At 41.2% G+C, this 24,064-nt stretch overlaps 1 protein-coding gene across 14 annotated transcripts in view; it reads left to right on the top strand.

Annotated features, from left to right (window-relative positions):
- Positions 1-3,455: 3,455 nt before the first annotated feature.
- MTIF2 (mitochondrial translational initiation factor 2) overlaps positions 3,456-24,064 on the top strand; it is a 31,789-nt gene continuing 11,180 nt past the window's right edge. The window contains exons 1-10 of one of the 14 annotated variants that reach the window (XM_021924825.2): positions 3,462-3,567; positions 3,997-4,086; positions 5,404-5,470; positions 6,507-6,644; positions 8,077-8,302; positions 9,349-9,460; positions 17,127-17,298; positions 17,761-17,921; positions 19,313-19,489; positions 22,477-22,616. In XM_021924825.2, the coding sequence (XP_021780517.1) occupies positions 8,084-8,302; positions 9,349-9,460; positions 17,127-17,298; positions 17,761-17,921; positions 19,313-19,489; positions 22,477-22,616 (981 nt within the window). In that variant the 5' untranslated portion in view covers positions 3,462-3,567; positions 3,997-4,086; positions 5,404-5,470; positions 6,507-6,644; positions 8,077-8,083. Of the gene's footprint in view, positions 4,392-5,056; positions 5,471-6,506; positions 6,645-6,940; positions 6,963-8,076; positions 8,303-8,482; positions 8,506-9,348; positions 9,461-17,126; positions 17,299-17,760; positions 17,922-19,312; positions 19,490-22,476; positions 22,617-24,064 lie in introns of those variants that run through there. The other 13 variants (XM_009184207.3, XM_017947539.3, XM_031655179.1 and 10 more) reach the window with 13 other exon arrangements.

Genomic DNA, 24,064 nt, shown 5'->3' with positions numbered 1-24,064 from the left:
TGTCTCCTTAGTCTCTTCTGATCTGTAACAGTTTCTGAGTCCTTTCTTGCTTTTCCTAACCTTGACAGCTTTGAAGAGTACTGGTCAGGTATTTTGTAGAAGGCTCTTTAATTCGGTTTCTCTGATGCTCTCCCCATGATTAGAGTAGGGTTGTGGGTTTTTGAAAAGGATATTTATTACAGGGGTAAAGTGTCCTCATCACATCATTTCGTGTGGGGGTGTCCATGATATTAACACGACATTGCAGGTGATGTTCACCTTGATCACTTGGTCAATGCATTGTCTGCCAAGTTTCTCCACTGTAAAGTTATTAATTTCCCCTTTCCATACTGTGTTCTTTTTTTTTTTCTTCTGAGACGGAGTCTTGCTTTGTCGCCCAGGCTACAGTGCAGTGGCACTCGGCTCACCGCAACCTCCACCTCCTGGGTTCAAGCGATTCTCCTGCCTCAGCCTCCTGAGTAGCTGGGATTACAGGTGCATGCCACCATGCCTGGCTAATTTTTAGGAGAGACAGCGGTTCACCATGTTGGTCAGGCTGGTCTCGAACTCCTTACCTCGTGATCCATCCGCCTCAGCCTCCCAAAGTGCTAGGATTACAGGCGTGAGCCACTGCGCCTGGCCTCCATACTGTATTCTTTGGAAGCAAATTAGTAAGTCCAGCCCACACTAAGGTGGAGAGGAATTAATCTTCACTTCCTAGTGAAGGTTTTATATATATGCATATATATATAAAAGTTGGCATCTTCTGTAAGGAAGATTTGTTCCTTCTCTATTTATGTATTTATTCTATTATTTATTTATATTAGTATGAACATATGTATACTTAGTTGATACTTTTGGTTATAATCTAGTACTGTTATTTTGCTGCTCAAATATTTCCAGCTTTGGCCATTGGGAGCTCTTTCAGGTTGGCTTCTCTGTTCCTTGAACTGTTTTTATTCTCTCTCTGTCTCTTTTTTTTTTTTTTTTTTTTTTTTTTGCCACTTTCTATATTTTGGTATATTGCTTTAATTTTCTGCACTAGCATGATTAGAAAATCTTAATGATTAGAACACTAGAGGAACATAGAGGCATAGATGGTTATTTTCACCTTAACATTGTGGAAAAATGACCTGGCAACTACTTTGATGGTTTGCCAACTGATTTCTGGCTGTTTCTCAACTGCCTTGCAAGGCAAGTAAGACAGCAAAGAATTACTTCTCACAGAAATTAAACTTCAGTAGATATCTGAGAGCGGTAGGTAAAATGATAGCGATTGGAATAAACTTCAATAGTTTTCAAGTGTTGTTAGGTTCAGTTAAAAAAAATTTCCAGGCCCAGTGCAGTGGCTCACACCTGGAATTCTAGCACTTTGGGAGGCCGAGGCGGGCAGATCACTTGAGGTCAGGAGTTCAAAACTGGACAGGCCAATTGTACTAAAAATACAAAAAAATTAGCCGGGCATGGTGGCAGACACCTGTAATCCCAGCTACCTGGAAGCTGAGGCAGGAGAATCGCTTGAACGTGGGAGGCGGAGGCTGCAGTGGGCTGAGATTGTGCCATTCAACCTGTGCCACAGAGTGAGATCCTATCTCAAAAAAAGAAAAAAAAAAATGTCCAGGAGAGAAGTTTGCATTAAATCATTCAGTAACACTGATTGCACACCTTTGTAGTAGGCATTGGGAAGGTGGGGGAAAAAAAGAGGGTGGTAGGTTGGGGTGGGGGCATGAGTTAGGAGGTAAGATGATGGCAAGTATGCTTTTGAGTAATGAACTTCTGTACAATACCAATTACCTAGGGGAGTGGTAGATCTTAAAGACAAAGATTAATTGATTGATTTTGTTTTCTTCTCAAATTCCTTTTACCAAAAGACACAGATAATAAAACAATATTTATATTTGAGAGGTGGTGATGGTTGTGGTCAAAAGGACCAGCTGAAAGACATAATGTCCAAGCAAGGTGAGGGAAAGCTCTGGGGGCAGGCTGTAATAACTATAACAGCAAACACTTACTATGAATCAGGCACTAGTTATCAACAGTTTATCAACCCATTAAAAGCTTATTACAGCCGGGCGCAGCAGCTCATGCCTGTAATCCCAGCACTTTAGGAGGCTGAGGTGGGCAGTCACCTGAGGCCAGGAGTTCCAGACCAGCCTGGCCAACATGGTGAATTAGCAGGGTGTGGTGGTGTGCGCCTGTAATCTCAGCCAAGCAAGAGGCTGAGGGGGGAGAATCACTTGAACCCAGGAGGCGGAGGTTGGTTGCAATGAGCCGAGATCGCGCCATTGAGCTCCAGCTTGGGCGACACAGTGAGACTGTCTCAAAAAAACAAAAAACAGTCTGGGAGCGGGGGCTCACGCCTGTAATCCCAGCACTTTGGGAGGCCGATGTGGGCGGATCACCTGAGATAGGGAGTTCGAGACCAGCCTGACCAACATGGAGAAACTCCGTATTTACTAAAAACACAAAATTAGCCAGACGTGGTGGCGCATGCCTGTAATCCCAGCTACTCGGGAGGCTGAGGCAGGACAATTGCTTGAACGCAGGAGGCAGAGGTTGCGGTGAGCTGAGATCGCGCCATTGCACTCCAGCTTGGGCAACAAGAGAGAAACTCCGTCTCAAAAACAAAAAGAAACAAAAACAAAACAAAAACCGTATTACAATCCTGTGAACTAGCTACTGTCATTACTATAATGTAGATGAACAAACTGGGACATGGACAGTTGACAAGACATCCCCAACCACACACTAGAAATGAGCTGGGATAGGAAATCAGACACTCTGACTCTATTACTCCAAATGCCATACATACAAGCTGACTTCCGAAAAAAGAGAAAGTACTGTTCGCACAGTACTAACTGGTTCTACGGCCACTGTTTCCTTGCATTTCTTTTTTCCTTCTTGTTAGGAACACGTATCTTTGAAGGAGGTATCATTTCTCCCACAGTTCTCCATTTAACGTTTCCTCGAGTGCAAGCACCACCGAGGCCACACACAGCCCCAGAGTAGAAGTAATTTGCTTCCTAGAAACCCTCATTGTATCCAGATTCCCTCCCAGAGGAGCCATCAGTTCTCATGGGTGGCACTTTTTTCTCCAGCTGATTACACTTTTTTCCTGTATCAGTTAATTTTTCCAACTTCTAACTGAATAAAGGCAGTTTTCTTAAAAAAAAAAAAAAAAAAGCGAAAAACGGAAAGGAAGGAAGAGGAAAGAATGGAAGGAAGAAATGAAGGAAGTAAGGAAAGAAACGAGAGGGACAGAAAGAGAAAAAGGAAAGAGAGAAAGAAAGGAAAGGAAAATAAGAAATGGACGGGACCTGCAGAAACGATTCACCACGCGCGGCTGACCCTGGGAGGAGCCACAGGTTGAACGAGCGCCTCCCAGGCTGGACGCCCGCTGCGGACACCGCAGACAGTCCCACCCCGGGCGGCTACAGCGACTCTTCTGAATTCCGGAAAGAACCTTTTCCAGCGGGACCGGAAGCCCGGCGGGGACCGTAGCGGGGACGGACTGACCTACCGACCATTCTTCCGGGTGCGGAAGGTGATCTCCACCCGTGCTCAGAATCCAGGGGCCCGGGACAGTAGGTAGGAGTTAAGTGGGTAGGGTCCCTTAACCAGGGTTGTCCGGTGTGGGTGGTGTGTGTTGTTTCGCCTAACGTGTCAGTGGCACAAATCACGCGAACTCATAAACATTGTGCGTTCGGAAGGCTTTTCAAGATGCGTTTAATCCCTGCGTAAGCCCACGTTAAGCATTCACGAAGGCATGTGCTCTGTTCTCTCGGAAGCCGCCGGCCGGCTTCCCCTCCTCGGGCGCGGCTGCGGGCGCAAGTCCTCAAGTCCCAGCCTCCCATGGGCCCAAGGCCTTCTGGGCTGCAATTTGAGGCGAAGCCACCCCAGTTTCGTAATTTTCCTGCAGTGATTTATTTTTACCTTTCAGGTAAGTTCGAAAGCTTCCAGCTCACTTTCAGACATTTCCACTAACGTAACTACGTATTTGCAACATACTTTTTTCAGATTCCTTGAAAAGAATATCCTAGTGACCAAACACCACCTTACTGGGAGTCAGAACGTCTGGGTTCTAGTCTTGACTGCCATTAACTAGCGGTATGACACTGGAGACGCCTTTTTGACCCCTATGGATTTACGTTTCCTTTTCTGTAAAATGAGGAGCTTGGAATAAGTGACAAATTTCCTTCCAGTTTTGACATTTGGGTTATTGCCTCCAATATGTCTTTCCAGTTTCTGCCTCAATTACATATCTGTGCTTTGGTTAATATCTTGTAGTCTCCTTCCTCCCATTCCTTTAATCTGTGCTCTTCTCAAATCTGGTTTCATACTCGTTTAAAAATTATTTTCTCAAGGAATCCTGTGTTTCCCGAGCACTCTACTTTTGGTCCAGGGGCACAACCGTAAGTATGTGCCATTCTTAAAAGTATTTAATGTGTGTAAATACTATTGAATGAATTTCCAATTTTTTTTTTTTTTCCTTTGGACAGAGTCTCGCTCTGTCGCCCAGGCTAGAGTGCAGTGGCGCGATCTCGGCTCACTGCAATCTGCCTCCTGGGTTCAAGCGATTCTCCTGCCTCAGTCTCCCAAGTCGCTGAGATTACAGGCGCCCACCACCACGCCCGGCTAATTTTTGTACTTTTAGTAGAGATGGGGTTTCACCACATTGGCCAGGCTCTTGAACTCATGACCTCAGGTGATCCTCCCGCCTCGGCCTCCCAAAGTGCTAGGATTACAGGCATGAGCCACCACGCCCGGCCTGAATTTCTAAATCTTAATGTGTTTATTTCGTTGGCATTAAGTCAGATTTTTCCTTGATGTTTTTTTTTGTTTTTGTTTTTTTTTTGAGACGGAGTCTCGCTGTGTCTCCCAGGCTGGAGTGCAGTGGCGTGATCTCGGCTCACTGCAAGCTCCGCCTCCCGGGTTCACGCCATTCTCCCGCCTCAGCCTCCCAAGTAGCTGAGACTACAGGCGCCCGCCACCACGCCCGGCTAGTTTTTTGTATTTTTAGTAGAGACGGGGTTTCTCCATGTTAGCCAGGATAGTCTCGATCTCCTGACCTCGTGATCCACCCGCCTCGGCCTCCCAAAGTGCTGGGATTACAGGCTTGAGCCACCGCGCCCGGCCTTTTCCTTGATCTTTACTTGAGTAAGCATTTTAAGGTACAATGCTTGCTCGATTACACACACATACATAACCTCTTAATTGTCCGAAGGTAAACAAGTTAATGACTTGTGAATATTTTTAACTTATAAGCAATGAATCCTCAAAGCTTATAAGCCAATACTGAAACGTGTGATACGGTTTTAAAATAGCTGATGATAAAGTCTTTACATCAGCCCATTTTCCCCTCATAGTCTTGTAATAGGAAGGACAGATATTCAAACACTTATTTATTTATTTATTTGTTAACAGAGATCCAGAAAATGAGGCCCATAGGAAACAAGTGACTTGCTGAGTCCAGATAACATTTACTATCAGAGTGAGTGTCCAGCTAAGTTTCCTTTGTTGCCCAATAAGATAATTTCTTCACTATACTGTGCTTGTTTCAGTTACCATTTATTTTCTTTCTTTTAAAAAGTATTCAATATAGGCCAGGCGCGGTGGCTCACGCCTGTAATCCCAGCACTTTGGGAGGCCAAGGTGGGTGGATCACCTGAGGTCAGGAGTTCAAGACCAGCCTGACCAACATGGTGAAACCCTGTCTCTACTAAAAATACAAAAAAATTAGCCGGCTGTGCTGGCAGGCGCCTGTAATCCCAGCTACTTGGGAGGCTGAGGCAGGAGCATCCCTTGAACCCAGGAGGTGGAGGTTGCAGTGAGCCGAGATTGCGCCATTGCGCTCCAGCCTGGGCGACGAGCAAAACTCCATCTCAAAAAAAAAAATTTCAGTATATTCTATTTACCATGTCAGAACCATAAATTTACTATGTTAGAACCATAAAATACACTTTGGGAAGATTGGTTGAAATGTAACATTTAGGCTAGGCATGGTGGCTCACACCTGTAATCCCAGCATTTTGGGAGGCTGAGGCAGGTGGATCACCTGAGGTCAGGAGTTTGAGACTAGCCTGGCCAACACGGTAAAACCTGGCGTCCACTAAAAATACAAAAATTAGCTGGACACAGTGGTGCACACCTGTAGTTCAAGCTACTTGGGAGGCTAAGGCTGGAGAATCGCTTGAACCCGGGAGTCAGAGGTTGCAGTGGGCTGAGATCACACCACTGAACTCCAGCATGGGCAACAGAGGGAGACTCCAGCTCAAAAAAAAAGAAGAAAGAAAGAAATGTAACATTTAATGTCTAGTTATCTAGCAAAGATCACCCGTCCAGAGTGATTTCTTTGGTCACATCAAATAACTATTATCATTTGTGAACAATTTTAAAGAATATCTAGTAGAAAATATAAATATATTTATATAATATGTATGTTGTATATAAATGTAAAATATAAGCATACTGTAGAAATGCCATATTATAAGAGAAATCATTAAAAAAAAATTTTTTTTTTGAGGCAGAGTCACGCTCTGTCTCCCAGGCTGGAGTGCAGTGGTGCAATCTCGGCTCATTGCAACCTCTGTCTCCCAGGTTCAAGTGATTCTCCTGCCTCAGCCTCCCGAGTAGCTGGGACTACAGGCATGTGCCACCACGCCCAGGTAATTTTTTTGAATTTTTAATAGAGATGGGGTTTCACCATATCAGTCAGCCTGGTGTCGAACTCCTGACCTCAAATGACCTGCCTGCCTTGGTCACCCTGGTCCACCCTGGTCTCCCAAAGTGCTGAGATTACAGGCATGAGCCACTGTGCCTGGCCAAAAATTTTAAAACTTTGTAAAAGTTTATAATTTTGTTCAAGATAGCTTTATATGTATTTTTATTAGAGACGAGGTTTCACCACGTTGGCCAGGCTAGTCTCAAACTCCTGATGTCAGGTGATCTGCCCACGTTGGCCTCCCAAAGTGCTGGAATTACAGGTATGAGCCACCATACCCGGCCGGAAAACGTGTTCTTTTTACATTGTTTTTGTCGTTCCTGCCCCTAAAAACTGAAAAGCAAAGCCATAGAAATGCAGTCTTGAGAGCAGAGGCAGTAGAGGCCACTGGGAGGAAAAGAACTATTACTAATGAGTTCTGTTACAGTTTTCTCTCAAAAAACTCTTCTTTCATTCTAAGAATAATAACTCAAAAGGCATTATTCAATAAATATTGGGTGTCTTCTTCCTACTATAAAGCATCTTTTTTTAGGGGGTGAGATGGGAAGATGGAAAAGTGTTAAGAATTGAAAGATAGTTCCAACTAGATGAAGTGTGTGCAAAGTTTCAGAGATGAGATGACAAGCCATCAGAGATTATAGGTGGGTTATAATAACAAAAGCTTGAGAGGTAGGAGTGTAGAGACTCTAAGAGTGTAAGAAATAAAGTAAGGCTGGGCATGGTGGCTCATGCCTGTAATCCCAGCACTTTGGGAGACCAGGGTGGATCACTGGATCCCAGGAGTTTGAGACCAGCCTAGACAACATGGTGAAACACCATCTCTACCAAAAAAACAAACAAAAAATTATCTGGGCATAGTGGTGGGCACCTCTAGTCCCAGCTATTAGGGAGGCTGAGGTGAGAGGATCACCTAAGCCTAGGAGGTCGAGGCTGCAATGAGCTGTGACCACATCAGTGCATTCCAGCCTCCAGCTTGGACAATATAGTGAGACCCAGTTTCAAAAAAGAAGTTTCAGGGTGTTTAACAGAAAGGTGATCATTTCAAATTTGCACTTTAGAAAAATTACTCTAGTTGTGATTTGGTTAGTTGATATTTCAAGAGTGAAAAAAGAGCCTTTTACAAGTTGTTATTGTATTTCAATTCTATCACAGTAGTAACATTAACAGTAATAATAATAGCTAGTATCTAGAGAGTACTTGGTATGGAATCCCATCTCTTGATGAGACTGAGTTTTTTCAGGGCAGGAACCCAGTTTTACTCGTTGTTGTAAGTCTAGTGAGTTAAGTGTAGCCCAGTGCTATGCATATAGTAAATATCCAATTAATATTTGCTAACTTGATTTGAATATTATTTTAAAACCTTTTTTTTTTCCTAGGAGAAACATGAACCAGAAGCTATTGAAATTGGAGAACTTGCTACGATTTCACACTATTTATAGGCAACTGCACAGTCTGTGTCAAAGAAGAGCATTAAGACAGTGGAGCCATGGGTTTTCATCTGCTTACCCTGTGTGGACAGCTCAGCTGTATGCCTGGCCCTGGCCAACAGAAATGCTCATTGGGGCTGCTTTATCTCAGTATAGGTTTCTAGTAACAAAAAAGGTAGTTACAGTTTTCTTTTTTTTTTTTTTTTTTTTTTTTTTGAGACGGAGTCTCAACCTGTCACCCAGGCTGGAGTGCACAGGTGCGATCTCGGCTCACTGCAACCTACGCCTCCTGGGTTTAAGTGATTCTCCTGCCTCAGCCTCCTGAGTAGCTGGGATTACAGGCATGAGCCACCGCGCCTGGCATAGTTACAGATTTCTGTAAGTTATTTTATTATTTGATCTAAAATGAAAGTGCCTAGAACCATGAGTAGAAATCCATTTTGAGTATTTTATCATTTACAGAATATTTATTACTTAATGCTATATTCCAAGCAATAGCGCTTTGTGAGAAAGGGAAGTTCTGGTTAATTGTGTGGTGCTGATGAATTTGGTTCCTTGGGAATCAGTGTACAACAGTGAATTAAGGATGTAGGAATTTAATTTTAGCCTAAGTTTTAACTACTTATGGGAGTGTTTGTTGGTAGAAATAGTAGCTATGGTCACACATGGTGGCTCACGCCTGTAATCCTAGCACTTCGGGAGGCCAAGGTAAGCAGATCACAAGGTCAAGAGTTTGAGACCAGCCTGGCCAACATGGTGAAACCCTGTCTCTACTAAAAATACAAAAATTAGCCAGGCATGGTGGCGCATGCCTGTAGTCCCAGCTACTCAGGAGGCTGAGGCAGGAGAATCGCTTGAACCTGAGAGTTGTAGGTTGCAGTGAGCCGAGACCACACCATGCACTCCAGCCTGGGCAACAGAGTGAGAGACTCCATCTCAAAAAAAAACCAAAAAACAAAAAAAATACAAAAACTAGTTGGGCATGGTGGTGCACACCGGTAATCCCAGCTACTGGGGAGGCTGAGGCAGGAGAATGGCTTGAACCCAGGAGGTGGAGGTTGTAGTGAGCTGAGATCGGATGAGATCTGGATGACAGAGCAAGACTCTGTCTCAAAAAAAAGAAATAGTAGCTATGATTGTGGTAGATATTTCAGAATAAATCTAAATTGTCACTTAAGTTTTTTCTTCCTTTTTGTTTATATGTTCTGATTTTTTTAATAGGAAGAAAGACCACGGAAATCTCAGTTATCTTCAACAAAATCTAAAAAGGTGGTAGAAGTATGGATTGGAATGACTGTTGAGGAACTGGCCAGGGCAATGGAAAAAAACACAGGTGAGTCAGATATTTTTACAAAGCAAAATATGGCAATGTTGGAAGACCAGGCATTTTATTTGCAATGAGATTAAGGCATTTAAAGATCAAAAACTAGACTGGCACTTAAAAAATATATTAAGTCATCGTAATATTCTTCATTTTAAGTCATAATCCCTAGCTTCTTGACTCTGCCAAATGTAGTTCTCTAAGATTTTGCTTTTAATTAAAGTGGAAAAGATTTTCTTGTATGAATTAAGTTTTCTTTCTTGGAAGTTTTGTGGGCTATTAGAATAAATCCAAAGAATGTTTTTAGACTGAGGGTCTATACTTATATACTTTCTCTTTGTTTTTCTATAATTTTCTATATCTTCTTCCTTTTTTTTTTTTCAGTTTTTTTTTTGAGAAAGGGTCTTGCTTTGTCCAGTATAGTGGCACAATCATGGCTCACTGCTGCAGCCTTGGCCTCCTGGGCTCAAACAGTCCTTCAGCCTCAGCCTCCTGAGTAGCTGGGACTACAGGCATGTGCCACTATGCCCAGCTAATTTTTTATTTTTTGTAGAGACAGAGTCTTACTATGTTGTCTAGGCTGGTCTTGAACTCCTGGGTACAAGTAATCCTTCTGCCTCAGCTTCCCAAAGTGCTGGGATTATAGGTATGAGCCACCATGCCTGGCCCTATAATTTTCTGGTTTCCTTTTTTTCACTTATTATTATTATTATTATTATTATTATTATTATTATTTTTTGAGATAGAATTTCACTCTTGTCACCCAGGATGGAGTGCAGTGGCACAATCTTGGCTCGCTGCAACCTCCGCCTCCCAGATTCAAGTGATTCTACTGCCTCAGCCTCCTGAGGAGCTGGGATTATAGGTGCCCACAACCACGCCTGGCTAATTTTTGTATTTTTAGTAGTTACAGCGTTTCACCGTGTTGGCCAGGCTGATCTCAAATTCCTGACCTCAAGTGATCCGCCAGCCTCGGCCTCCCAAAGTGATGGGATTACAGGCGTGAACTACCACGCCCAGCCTTTTCACTCATTTTGACAATATGAGAAATACTGATAGTAGCCAGGCACGGTGGCTCACGCCTGTAATCCCAGCACTTTGGGAGGCTGAGGCGGGCGGATCACTAGGTCAGGAGATCGAGACCATCCTGGCTAACACAGTGAAACCCCGTCTCTACTAAAAATACCAAAAAAATAAGCCAGGCATAGTGGCAGGCGCCTGTAGTCCCAGCTACTCGGGAGGCTGAGGCAGGAGAATGGCGTGAACCCAGGAGGCGGAGCTTGCAGTGAGCCGAGATCGCACCACTGCACTCCAGCCAGGGCGACAGAGTGAGAATCTGTCTTTAAAAAATATATATACTGATAATAATAACTACAACTTGTCATGATATTATTTTTATTTATAAATGGAGCATATTATTGCCATTTTTATATTCCTTCATTGTGATGTGCTTATTACCAGTTTAGGATTTTTGAAACAAAATTTGAGTTTTCATTATAAAGTGACATTAAAATTCAGTATATGAGAAATATACCCTGTTATTGTAACAAAGTGTAACAGACTCTTGGGGAAAAAAAGAATTAATAGTAACTCATATATGTTAAGCCATTAATATGTACCAGTACTTTTTTAACTCTTATACTTCTTCTCACAATGCCCTAAAGTTAGGTATCCTTATTTACAGGCTGGGAAAGTGAGGTTTAGAGAGGATAAGTAATTACCCACTCTTTCCAGCTAGTTGTGGGAGAAGCAGGATTTCAACCTCGGAAATATGGGGAATATTTGATCTTATGAATTATGGCTCCAGAGCACATGCTGTTACTCATCAACCAAATTATCTCTCAAGAATTATTTTGTAAATCACAGCAATGCTAAACTTCAATGTATTTCCTGCCTGAACGTGTTACTACTTTTTGTGCATGTACATCCTTACAAAGAGTACAAAATTGTTAGCACACTGTTTGGCTTTTTTTTTTTTTTTTGAGACAGAGTTTCGCTCTTGTTAGCCAGGCTAGAGTGCAATGGCGCGATCTCGGCTCATCACAACCTCTGCCTCCTGGGTTCAAGCAGTTCTCCTGTCTCAGCCTCCCGAGTAGCTGAGATTACAGGCATGCACCACCACGCCTGACTAATTTTGTGTTTGTAGTAGAGATGAAGTTTCTGTATGTTGATCAGACTGGTCTTAAACTCCCGACCTCAGGTGATCCGCCCTCCTCGGCTTCCCAAAGTACTGGGATTACAGGCGTGAGCCACCGTGCCCGGCCTGTTTGGCATTTTTAATAATTTTGCAGATGGATTATTCAGTCATTTTATAGCTAGAAAACTATGAAAATAAATGAATATGGCTATATCATTCAGAATTTTTTCTACAGAAAATTGTATTGGTGTGGTTTTATAAATAGTATTGATGATAGGCTTGATTTTTAAAACTTTTTTTTGAGGCACAGTCTTGCTGTGTCACTCAGGCTGGAGTCCAGTGGCAGGATCTTGGCTCACTGCAACTTCTGACTCCCCGGTTCAAGTGATTCTTGTGCCTGAGCCTCCCAAGTAGCTGGGATTACAGGCATATGCCACCACACCCAGCTAATATTTGTATTTTTAGTAGAGACAGAGTTTCATTATGTGGGCCAGGCTGGTCTCAAACTCCTGACCTCAAGTGATCTGCACACCTTAGCCTTCCAAATGCTAGGATTACAGGGATGAGCCACTGTGCCTGGCAAAACTTTTTATTATTAGCAATTATCAGACAAATATGGTAGCAGAAAGAATGGAAAAAGCTTAAATGTATGCATAAGTCAGTGACAACAGATATTTTATTTTATCCATTAGTACTTCAGTAAATATCTCTAAAAGATGAGTACTCCTTTTTTTTTTTTTTTCAAACATTCCCCCCTACCCCTATACACATAGAGGAACCCATAACCATAATTCTTTAGTATGACTAATAAATAGAATGATTAAAATACAAATTTAGTCTCATGGAGCAGTACTCTAAACCCCAAACTGATTGTTTATGATGAAAATAAAGGGTGTCTATTTGAAGCTTATTTCATATTCAGATCTCTTCTGAATTAAAGATAGTTTTCATGAGGTGATTCTTTTTAACTACTATATATATTAGCGATATGAGTACTTTTTTTCCCTCTTCTGGGTCATTTAAGTAGCTTGATGTAATATTTAATGTTGCAATATGTTGGATACTTTTCTACATGTAAATATTTAAGTCTTTGGTAAAAATAAAATAGTATGTTAATACCATATGCATTTAATACAGAGGAGAAATGATTATCTCTCTATGTAAGCTACTTCCCAAAAGTTCGATATAATGTATTGGAAAACTAGAGTATTAGGTATTTTTAGCATTATTAGAAATAGAATTGTACTCATATATATGTGTGTGTGTATATATATATATATATTTTTTTTTTTTTTTTTTTTGAGACGGAGTCTCGCTGTGTCTCCCAGGCTGGAGTGCAGTGGCGTGATTTCGGCTCACTGCAAGCTCCGCCTCCCGGGTTCACGCCATTCTCCCGCCTCAGCCTCCCAAGTAGCTGGGACTACAGGCGCCCGCCACCACGGCCTGCTAGTTTTTTGTATTTTTAGTAGAGACGGGGTTTCACCATGTTAGCCAGGATAGTCTCGATCTCCTGACCTCGTGATCCACCCGCCTCGGCCTCCCAAAGTGCTGGGATTACAGGCTTGAGCCACTGCGCCCGGCCTGTATATATATATTTTTTTGAACAGAATTTCACTCTTGTTGTGCAGGCTGGAGTGCAATGGCGTGATCTTGGCTCACTGCAACCTCCACCTCTCAGGTTCAAGCAATTCTCCTGTCTCAGCCTCGCGAGTAGCTGGGATTACAGATGCCTAACATGCCTGGCTAAGTTTTTTTTTTTGAGACGGAGTCTTGCTCTCTCACCCAGTCTGGAGTGCAGTGGTAACGATCTCAGCTCACTGCAACTTCTATCTCCCAGGTTCAAGCGATTCTCCTGCCTCAGCTTCCTAAGTAGCTGGGACTACAGGCATGCACCACCACGCCTGGCTAATTTCTGTATTTTTAGTAGAGACGAGGTTTCAGCATGTTGGCCTGGCTGGTCTCTAACTCCTGACCTCAGGTGATCCGCCCACCTTAGCCTCCCAAAGTGCTGGGATTACAGGCGTGAGCCACTGCCCAGCCTCCTTGCTAATTTTTGTGTTTTAAGTAGAGATGGGGTTTCACCATGTTGGTCAGGCTGGTCTCAAACTCCTGACCTCAGCTGATCCACCCACCTCAGCTTCCCAAAGTGGTGGGATTACAGGTGTGAGCCACCATGCCCAGCCAACTAATAATTTTTGTTTTGAAATAGTTTTACAGTTCTCTGAGAGCATATTCACATAGTAAATTTGAGTTGTATCATTCTTAAAATGGGTTTCCTTGGGAAAGCATGTGGTAGAAAGATAAATAGGAAATGGTTTCTTGGCATTATTGGTTGTTAAACACAACCATTTTAAAAAATTAAGTCATAAAGGTAGTAAAAACTCAAAAACTCTTTTACTGGCTGGGTGTGGTGGCTCATGTCTATAATCCCAGCACTTTCAGAGGCTGAGGCAAACGTATCGCTTGAGCCCAAGAGTTTGAGATCAGCCTGGGCAACATGGTGAAGCCTCATCTTTACAAAAGAAATACAAAAATTAGCTGGGTATGGTGACGCAAGCCTCTAGTTCCTGCTTTTGAGAGGCTGAGGTGGGAGGATTGCCTGGGAGGCAGAGGTTGCAGTGAGCCGAGATTGTGCCGCTGCATTCCAGCCAGGGCGACAGAGTGAGACCCTGCCTCAAAAAACCCCAAACAAACAAACAAACAAAACCAACTCTTCACTTCCCAATTATTTTATTGCATTTTACAATTATTTGTGTTCTCAAGGTTATTTATGCCTATCATATCTGTATGTTAGAAAGACTATATAGTAGTCTACTACTGTGCATCTCTTCCCAACTCTGTATTCAGTGACTTTATGTTGGTAGCTTGTAATCAACCATGGTGGGCATATTTGCACCATGGAAATTGGGGAATGCTGTAAATTAGAGGTTTATTTTTGACAGCATAGTTATTAAACATTTGCCAGCACACCAGTGAATAGGATGTTCTTTTAGTGTAATGTTCTGCTTATCTGAGGATGGCTTTCTTCCTTTTTTTTTTCTTGAGACGGAGTCTCACTCTTGCCCAGACTGGAGCGCAGTGGCTCAGTCTTGGCTCACTACAACCTCCGCCTCCTGGGTTCAAGAGAGTCTCCTGCTTTAACCTCTGGAGCAGCTGGGATTACAGGTGTGTGCCACCATGCCCAGCTAATTTTTTGTATTTTTAATGGAGATGGGGTTTCACCATGTTGGGCAGGCTGGTTTCGAACTCCTGATCTCAGGTGATCTGCCCACCTCGGCCTCCCAAAGTGCTGGGATTACAGGCTTGAGCCACCACGCCTGGCTTTAAATATATTTTTATAGGGTGACTACAAGTCTGGAACATAAAACTACTTGTTTCATTATCATCACAGATACATTTGTTTATCATCCACAGGGAAACATGACTGAGATTAAAACAAAGCACATTAAATAAAATGAAAAAGAGAATAGGTAAATATTTTTCCTATATTTCAAGAGTTTTTGGGTTAGGTGCAGTAACACCTGTAATTCCAGAACTTTGGGAGGCCAAGGTGGGAGAATTGCTTGACCAGGAGTTCAAAACCAACCTGGGCAACATGGCAAGACCCCTTCTCTACAAAAAATTAGTAGGATGTGGTGGTGGCACCTGTGGTTCCAGCTACAATGGAGACCGAGGCAGGAGGGTTGCTTGAGCCTGGGAATTTGAGGCTACAGCAGTGAGTTAGGATTGTGCCACTGTACTCTAGCCTGGACGACAGTGCAAGACCCTATCTCAAAAAAAAGTTTTTTGTTTTTTTTTGTTTCTTTTTTTGTGATGGAGTCTCACTCTGTCACCCAGGCTGGAGTGCAGTGGCACATTCTTGGCTCACTGCAACATCTGTCTCCCGGGTTCAAGCAATTCTTCTGCCCCAACTTCCTATGTAGCTGGGACTACAGGCGCTACCACCATGCCTGGCTAATTTTTGTATTTTTAGTAGAAATGGGGTTTCACCATATTGGCCAGGCTGGTCTTGAACTCCTGACCTCATGATCTGCCCGCCTCAGCCTCCCAAAGTGCTGGGATTACAGGCATGAGCCACCATGCCTGGCCAAAAAATTTTTTTAAATAAAAAATAAAGACTTTTTGGACACCCTAGATACATAAACAGGTAAATGAATTGAGGATACATGTATTCAGAGAGAGAGATATATATATATTGTGTGTGTGTCTGTACATACTGTCACTTCTCATTATGCGTGGATTATTTATTTTAGGTGTGGATTCTGTATTTGAAAATTCACCTACTCAACAAAATGTATTTGCAGCTCAAAAATCAGTACTTGCTGGGTGCAGTGGCTCACGCCTGTGATCCCAGCACTTTGGGAGGCCCAGACAGGCAGATCATCTGAGGTCAGGAATTTGAGACCAGCCTAACCAACATGGTGAAACCCTGTCTACTAAAAATACAAAAATTAGCCAGGGATGGTGGCATGCACTTGTAATCTCAGCTACTTAGGAGGCTGAGGCAGAAGAATTGTTTGAACCTGGGAAGCAGAGGCTGCAGCTAGCTGAGATTGCCCCACTGCACTTCAGCCTGGGTGACAACAGTGAAACTCTGTCCCAGAAAGAAAAAAAAAAAATCAGTACTCAGGTTCTCTTGCAGTTATTATTGGACATGTGCAGAACAGTGAAAAATGTGAGTTGTGCATTTTGCATGTTCTGAAGCTGAGGTTGAATGAGGTGACACTCTGTTTCAGCTGTTGTACTGCAAACAAGTGTCCTTTTTGTATTCTATTTAGTGCCACATTTTTTTTCACATTTTTTTACTTTTTGTTGGTAATTTTGCTGTTTAAAATGGCTCCTAAATGTGGTACTGAAGTCCTATCTAGTGTTCCTAAGCTCAAGAAGGCTGTGATATGCCTTACAGAGAAAATGTGCATCTCAAACAAGCTTGTTCCGGCATGAGTTATAGTGCAATTGGCCATGAGTTCAGTGTTAATGAATCAAATATATATATAGTATCTTTAAACAGAAATGCATAAAACAAAATTATGTATTGATCAGTTAATGAAATGTCACTGAAGGCTTGCAGGAACCCAACTGTGTAGTTCCCCTCAGAACAGTGGTTCAATATTTGCTAATTCAATAGTTTTGGTGACTTTATAGAACATAATTATTGCAAATAATGGGAATTGATTGTATACACACACACATTCATATATACATGACATTTGTGACTAATTTTTAGAGAAGTAGACTACAATCAATTATTATAAATACTAAATCTATCTTAACATTTTACTGATGATTCAGATGGCTTAGAATACATAAATTCAAATATTTATGAATATGCAGAAAAGTCAGTAAATAGAAATGTATCATATTTTGAATAATTTAAAAACATTTTTTAGCTTCCTTGTGATTTATTAATTAATTAGAGAACCAGTTTGCATAGTTATTCCTCTCATTGAGTGTATTATTCATATAGACATTTATTAATAGAGATTACTTTCTTGAGCATTTGATTAATGATCCTAAAAGGTTTTATTTTATTCCAACCAGATTATATATATGAAGCTTTATTGAACACTGCTATTGACATAGATTCACTGGAAGCAGACTCACATTTAGATGAAGTCTGGATCAAGGAAGTGATAATGAAGGCAGGGATGAAGTTAAAGTGGAGTAAATTGAAACAGGACAAAGTCAAAAAAAATAAAGATGCTGTAAGAAGGTAAAACTTAACTGTATAGACTGGTGGGGTTTGGGAGAGACTACATAGTTATATTGACACTTTTTAATGGAAAGATTTGCTTTAAAATTTCTTTTGTAATAAAGATACGTGTGTATAAACTTTTCTTCAAAGTACTTAAAGCATTAGAAAGTATATTAATACATTCAAGTTATTATAAAACTGTAAGGTTTTTTTTAATTTGCTGAATGTATACATTGGTCTGAATTTTCAGATTTGATTGATTCTCATTCTTATGAAAATGTAAACCACAGGTAGGTAGGCAGTTATTAAATAGTCTGTCATAAGTCATTATATGTATAAGAAGGGGAAATAGGCCTAATCCACACTGAATATTGGGTTTTATTGTTAATGGTAGCTCACAGGGATAAATGTGAACCAATTCACAGGCTATAAAGTATTTCTGATATTTAAGAAATGAAACTCTTTTGCTGTTAATTGTAGGCCCCAGGCAGATCCAGCTTTATTAACCCCAAGGTCCCCGATTGTTACTATAATGGGCCATGTTGATCACGGGAAAACAACATTACTTGACCAACTTCGAAAAACTCAAGTGGCAGCAATGGAAGTTGGAGGCATCACTCAGCACATTGGTGCCTTTCTTGGTATGAACACAAATTACCTTACAATGTGCTTGGGAACCCCACTTACTATTTTCTTAAACCAAATGTCATAGTGTGAAGTATACAAATTCAAAGTAAAAGAGAAGGCTAAAGCTTACAGTCGTTGGTTTGATGAAATGTAGAGCAAGTGATTAGTAAAGCTATTTTTTAACTTTCTATGAGAAGAAAATTGTGTTAACTGTTTTTTTTTTTTTTTTTTTTTTTTTTTTGAGACAGAGTATCACTCTGTCACCCAGGCTGGAGTGCAGTGGTGCAATCTTGGCTCACTGCAACCTCTGCCTTCCCGGTTCAAGCAGTGCTCCTGCCTCAGCCTCCCAAGTAGCTGGGACTACAGGTGTGCACCACTGTGCCTGGCTGATTTTTGTAGTTTTAGTTGAGGCAGGGTTTCCCCGTGTTGGCCAGGCTGGTCTCAAACTCCTGACCTTGTGATCGCCCGTCTCGGCCTCCCAAAGTGTTGGGATTACAGATGTGAACCATCGTGCCTGGCCTAATTTTTTTGTATTTTTAGTAGAGACAGGGTTTTGCCATGTTGGCCAGGCTGGTGTCGAACCCCTAACCTCAAGTGATCTGCCCATCTTGACCTCCCAAAGTGCTAGGATTACAGGTGTGAGCCACCGCACCTGGCTGAAAATTGTGTTAACTTTTAATTCTAGCTCATTCTTAGTTTGATTTAATGAGCCTACAATTTTTTGTTAATTAATTATGTTTATATAACCTCCTTTGCTAGGTTGTGACAATGTTGCTGATAATAATTAAATAATAGTCCCAATTATGAGCACCTAGCATGTGTCCAGAACTATGCTAAGCACCTTATATGTTTTGTCTTTTTTATCTTACAACAACATCATAAGGTAGGTATTAATAGTTGCACTTACAAATAAGGAAGCTGATACTTCTTTGAGTTAAGTAACTTTCCCACAGTATATAGCCTGTAAGTAGCATAGCCAGGATTTAAACCCAAGGTCACTGGACTCAAATCCTGAGCTACTGCCTACTAAATCGCCTTTCTGTGGCTCAGGGGGTTGTGCAACTCTGATTTGCTAATGTAAGGGTGGCTCCCTGTACAACAGTTGGTCTGTTCTATCTCTAAAATAGATTTATCATTGATACATTTATGAAAGTAGTTATGTTCTAGAAATATGGAGACTTTAGTTTAAAATTTTTACGTGGAAAAAACCCCATAAAAGTTTCACTGGCATTTTATCACTTTTCATTGTGAAATTGTTATGATCTGTGTTCTGATTAAGATTAATGGAAGGAATAAAATTATTTTAAAGAATTATTGATGGTTTCAGATAATGTCACATATATTCTTTGGTATTAAGGAAGTACATGTTTGAGTCCTTGATGTTCTTGAATTTCTGTTTCCACAGTTTCTCTGCCTTCTGGGGAAAAGATAACTTTTCTTGATACTCCAGGACATGCTGCTTTCTCAGCAATGAGAGCCAGAGGGGCTCAGGTCACTGACATTGTCATCTTGGTTGTAGCTGCAGATGATGGGGTGATGAAACAAACTGTAGAATCTATTCAGCATGCCAAAGATGCACAAGGTACTGTGTGGCTGACTTAATGGATGTACTACATAAAGTCAAAGTTCTGGGGCCATTTACATATAGCTCATTTAGTCTTCACAACAATCCCAGAGTTATACCTGTATTATAGATAAGCCTCAAAGATAAATTGTTTTCCCACAGACTTTTAACTAATAGGAAGAGTATAGCAGGATTCAACTTGGGACTTGTGACCATAAGTACATACCACAGGTACAGTCTTTCCTATGCTTTTTTTTGTTTTGTTTTCAACTTTTTATCATGGAAATTTTAAACAGATACAAAAGTAAGAAGATAATAATGAAATTCTATGTACCCATCATCTAAATTCATTACAAGTTGCATAGTGGTTATATTCTGTTATTTCCTGTTAATTTATTATGTGGAATTCTTCTCTAAAGAGAAACTTTCCCTTCTGCTTTAAATAAGTTCTTATCTGATCAAACATACAAAATTGAAACTTTTGGAAAATCACTTAATGATCGTCTCCCTTATTTCTTCATTTAAAAGTTATAATAATAAATACCCACACATGTAATTACACATTCTAGGCTGGAGTGGTGGCTCACACCTGTAATCCCAGCACTTTGGGAGGCTGAGGCCGGTGGATCACCTGAGGTCGTTGGGAGTTCGAGATCAGCTTGACCAGCATGGAGAAACCCCGTCTCTACTAAAAATACAAAATTAGCCAGGCGTGGTGGCGCATAACTGTAATTCCAGCTACTCAGGAGGCTGAGTCAGGAGAATCACTTGAACCCAGGAGGCAGAGGTAGTGGTGAGCTGAGATCACGCCATTGCACTCCAGCCTGGGCAACGAAAGCAAAACTCCGTCTCAAAAAAAAAAAAAGTTACACATTCAATATATTCATTTTTATTCTGAAATGACTGTACCCCTACCCTTACTGAGAAAATGTACTTGATGAAGTGTGTCATATTCCCCCCAGATTTACTGGCAAGATTTTTAAAAGGTTGGGAGTTATTGAGCTACTCCAGTTCTTTTATTTTACAGCATGGAAAGTAAGACTCAGACAGCAGCCAGAACTCTCCGTAATTATATACAATTATACAACTAATTTTCAGTATGTCTGCATTTGGAATTTAGATCTGCTAGCTTCCAGTGTTATTCTCTTTCCTTTCTAATTCCTTAAAACTGCCTTTGTGTGATGTACTATGTTCTTAATGATTCTAGGGAATACATGGCAAGAAGAGAGGGATAAATTTGCCAGGGATCCCATTACAAAACAATTGGCTGAGATAGGATAAATTCATTAGATCATGCTTTGTACACCTCTTCTCTTGGTACCTACCTGTTAAGTTCCAGCTCATCAACATGGAATGTACTTTTTCTTTCTCTTTTCTTTTTCTTTTTTTTTTTTTTGAGATGGAGTTTTGCTCTTATCGTCCAGGCTGGAATGCAGTGGTGCAATCTTGGCTCAGGCTCACTTCAACCTCCTTCTCCCAGGTTCAAGTGATTCTTCTGCCTCAGCCTCCCGAGTAGCTGAGATTACAGGTGACCGCCACCACACTCAGCTCATTTTTGTATTTTTAGTAGAGATGGTGTTTTACCATGTTGGCTAGGCTGGTCTCAAACCCCTGACCTCAGGTGATTTACCTGCCTTGGCCTCCCAAAGTGCTGGGATTACAGGCGTGAGCCACCGTGCCCGGCTGGGATGTACTTTTTTGTAATAGTATGTTGTGGATTGGAAAACTTTTTTGTATATTTTAAAATTTCTGTTTGATACCTGAGAAAATTACAGAGATGATGAAATGCAGCCACAGAATTATCTCATAGAATTTTGTGTGATTTCTCTAAAGAGAGGATATGTCTAGTGATAAGTAGATTAAAAGATTATTTGGTCCTTTCATTAAGTAAACATTTATTGAGAGCCTATGTGTTAGTCGACTATGTGTTGGTCACTGACCTAGGTGTATGAATAAATAGTATAAGTCCTAAAAGGAAATTTGTGATATTGGTACTTAGTTTTAACCTAGGATGAGATGTTGGGTTTTAACAATGTGTTAATAAACCCTGGAAAGAAGAGGCAAATGATCTAGTAGTATTGAATTGGAATCTTCTCATGATTTTTTTTTTTTTTTTTGAGAATATCTCCAGTGTACTTGTTGATCTTGCTTTTATGTTTAAGGATAGGCCTTTTTCTACCCAAAATACAGTTGACCTTTGAACGTCACGGGTTTGAACTGTGTGAGTCTACTTAACACACACATTTTTTTCAACCAAACATAAATAAAACAGCATTCACAGAATTTGAAACTTCCTTACATGACTTTTTGTACACACGGTTCTGTAGAGCTGGCTGCAAGACTTGAGTATGCTGGGATTTTGATACAGGCAGTGGTGGGGGGTTCCTAGAACCAATCCACCAGTATACCCAGGAATGACTGTATTGTTTGTTGTGTTTTTTTTTTTTGAGATGGAGTCTCTCTCTGTTGCCCACGCTGGAGTGCAGTGGCACGATTTCAGCTCACTGCAAGCTCTACCTTCCCGGTTCAAGCGATTCTCCTGCCTCGGACTCCCAAGTAGCTGGGATTATAGGCGTGTGCCACCAAGCCCGGCTAATTTTTGTATTTTTTAGTAGACATAGGATTTCTCCATGTTGGCCAGGCTGATCTCAAACTCCTAACCTCAGGTGATCCACCCGCCTCAGCTTCCAAAAGTGCTAGGATTACAGGCATGAGCCACTGCACCCAGCCCAACTGTATTGTTTTTTTTGATAATCTCAGGTGTCTGTTATTCACTCAAAATCTGCTTATAATTATACTTTTAACATCTTGCATCTGGATTTCTTTATGTGTAGAGAGCAGAGTAGGGTGATACGACTCTAAAGTGGGTCATTTTGGCCTTTTGTTAGATAAAAACATCCACTGAGTAAAGAGAAAACTGGAACAGAAAGTTGGTGTCTTTCACTGTGAATACCTGGAATTGAAGGTGTCATCATTTTCACTCTATTTAACTCCGTTTCTTTCAGTTCCTATTGTCCTTGCCATAAATAAATGTGACAAAGCTGAGGCTGATCCTGAAAGAGTGAAAAAAGAGCTGCTGGCTTATGATGTGGTATGTGAAGATTATGGAGGTGATGTTCAAGCAGTGCCTGTCTCCGCACTTACGGTAAATGTGGGGACTTCATATGAATATGCCTGAATGGGAACGCTGTACACAATGCACACAGTATATTACATCTAAAGAACATTTTGATGTACATAATTTGTGTTGTTTTTAAAACATTTTCCGGGTGTCAGGCAAAGATGGTATTATCTCGGTTTGGCACATTAGGAATTAGGCTCAGAGAGGTCAGTCACCAGCTGATCAGTGTGGAGTCAAGTCTAAATGGAATAAGTTTTTTATTATGAGATACTTAGGATGAGAATAAATGGGGAATAAGGGAAATAGTAGGATAAAGACATGGTGTGATCACAGCTCACTGCAGCCTTCACCCCCAAAGCTCAAGTTGTCCTCCCACCTCAGCCTCTTGAGTAGTTTGGGTTACAGGCAGGTGCCATCCCATGCCTAGCTAATTTTAAAAATTTTTTGTAGACATAGGGTGTCACTGTGTTGCTTAGGCTGGTCTTGAACACCTGGCCTCAAGCCATTGTCCCACCTTGGCCTCCCAAAGCACCGAGATTACAAGTGTGAGCCACTGTGCCTGACCAAAGACTGTCTTAAGCAGAAATGACATCCAGTTGTTAACAAAAAAGTGCTTATATTTCATGCCTCTTACAAGTGGAAAACAGGCCTTACAGCATTTAAGAGATGTAAACAAAAAGTTCATGAATACCAAGATTAAATATTAAGTTGATTTTGTTGTTGATTGACTGAATGTTTTTGTGGATTAAATTGCTACATGTTTTAAAATGTTATTTAAATGAATTCCATTTTCTTTAAAATTACCATCTATTCTTTCTTGAATATAAGCACCAAGGAAAGTCAGTACTTGCCTCATATCAGTGTTTTCCAATTCTTTTACCCCGTAGAGGTTGCTGCTAAGTAACCTTTTTTGTCCATCCTTGTTATATAATATAGCCTTTTTTTTTTCCTCCTGATCATTCACTGAAGGGATGGTGGGCTAATCTACACCTTCCTCCAATTAAATCTCATTTCATCTTTACTTTTCCTAAATGTGTTACCTCCAAGATACTTAGAAATTATGCCTCCATTAGTAGTAAAACTGTGCATCTTTTTCTCTGAAATTTATAAAATGCTGACTTAGACTTTGTTATCTTCTGCACTATCTCTCAATTGTTATTGCACTCCGAAAGCCACATGTTAAGCTTGCTACAATAAGATTAAAATATTTGGCCAGGCGCAGTGACTTACGCCTGTAATCCTAGCACTTTGGGAGGCCGAGATGGTCGGATCCATTGAGGCAGGAGTTCAAGACCAGCCTGGGCAACATGGTGAGACCTTGTCTCTACAAATAAACACAAAAATTAGCCTGGCTTGGTGGCATGTGCCTGTAGTCCTAGCTATTGGGGAGGCTGAGGCTGGAGGATCACCTGAGCGAGGGAGGTGGAGGTTGCAGTGAGCTGAGATGATGCCACTGCACTCCAGCCTTGATA

The sequence above is a fragment of the Papio anubis genome, chromosome 14 (genome assembly GCF_008728515.1).
Source record: "Papio anubis isolate 15944 chromosome 14, Panubis1.0, whole genome shotgun sequence".
Lineage (NCBI taxonomy): Eukaryota > Metazoa > Chordata > Mammalia > Primates > Cercopithecidae > Papio > Papio anubis.
This window is presented reverse-complemented; position numbering and strand designations above follow the sequence as displayed.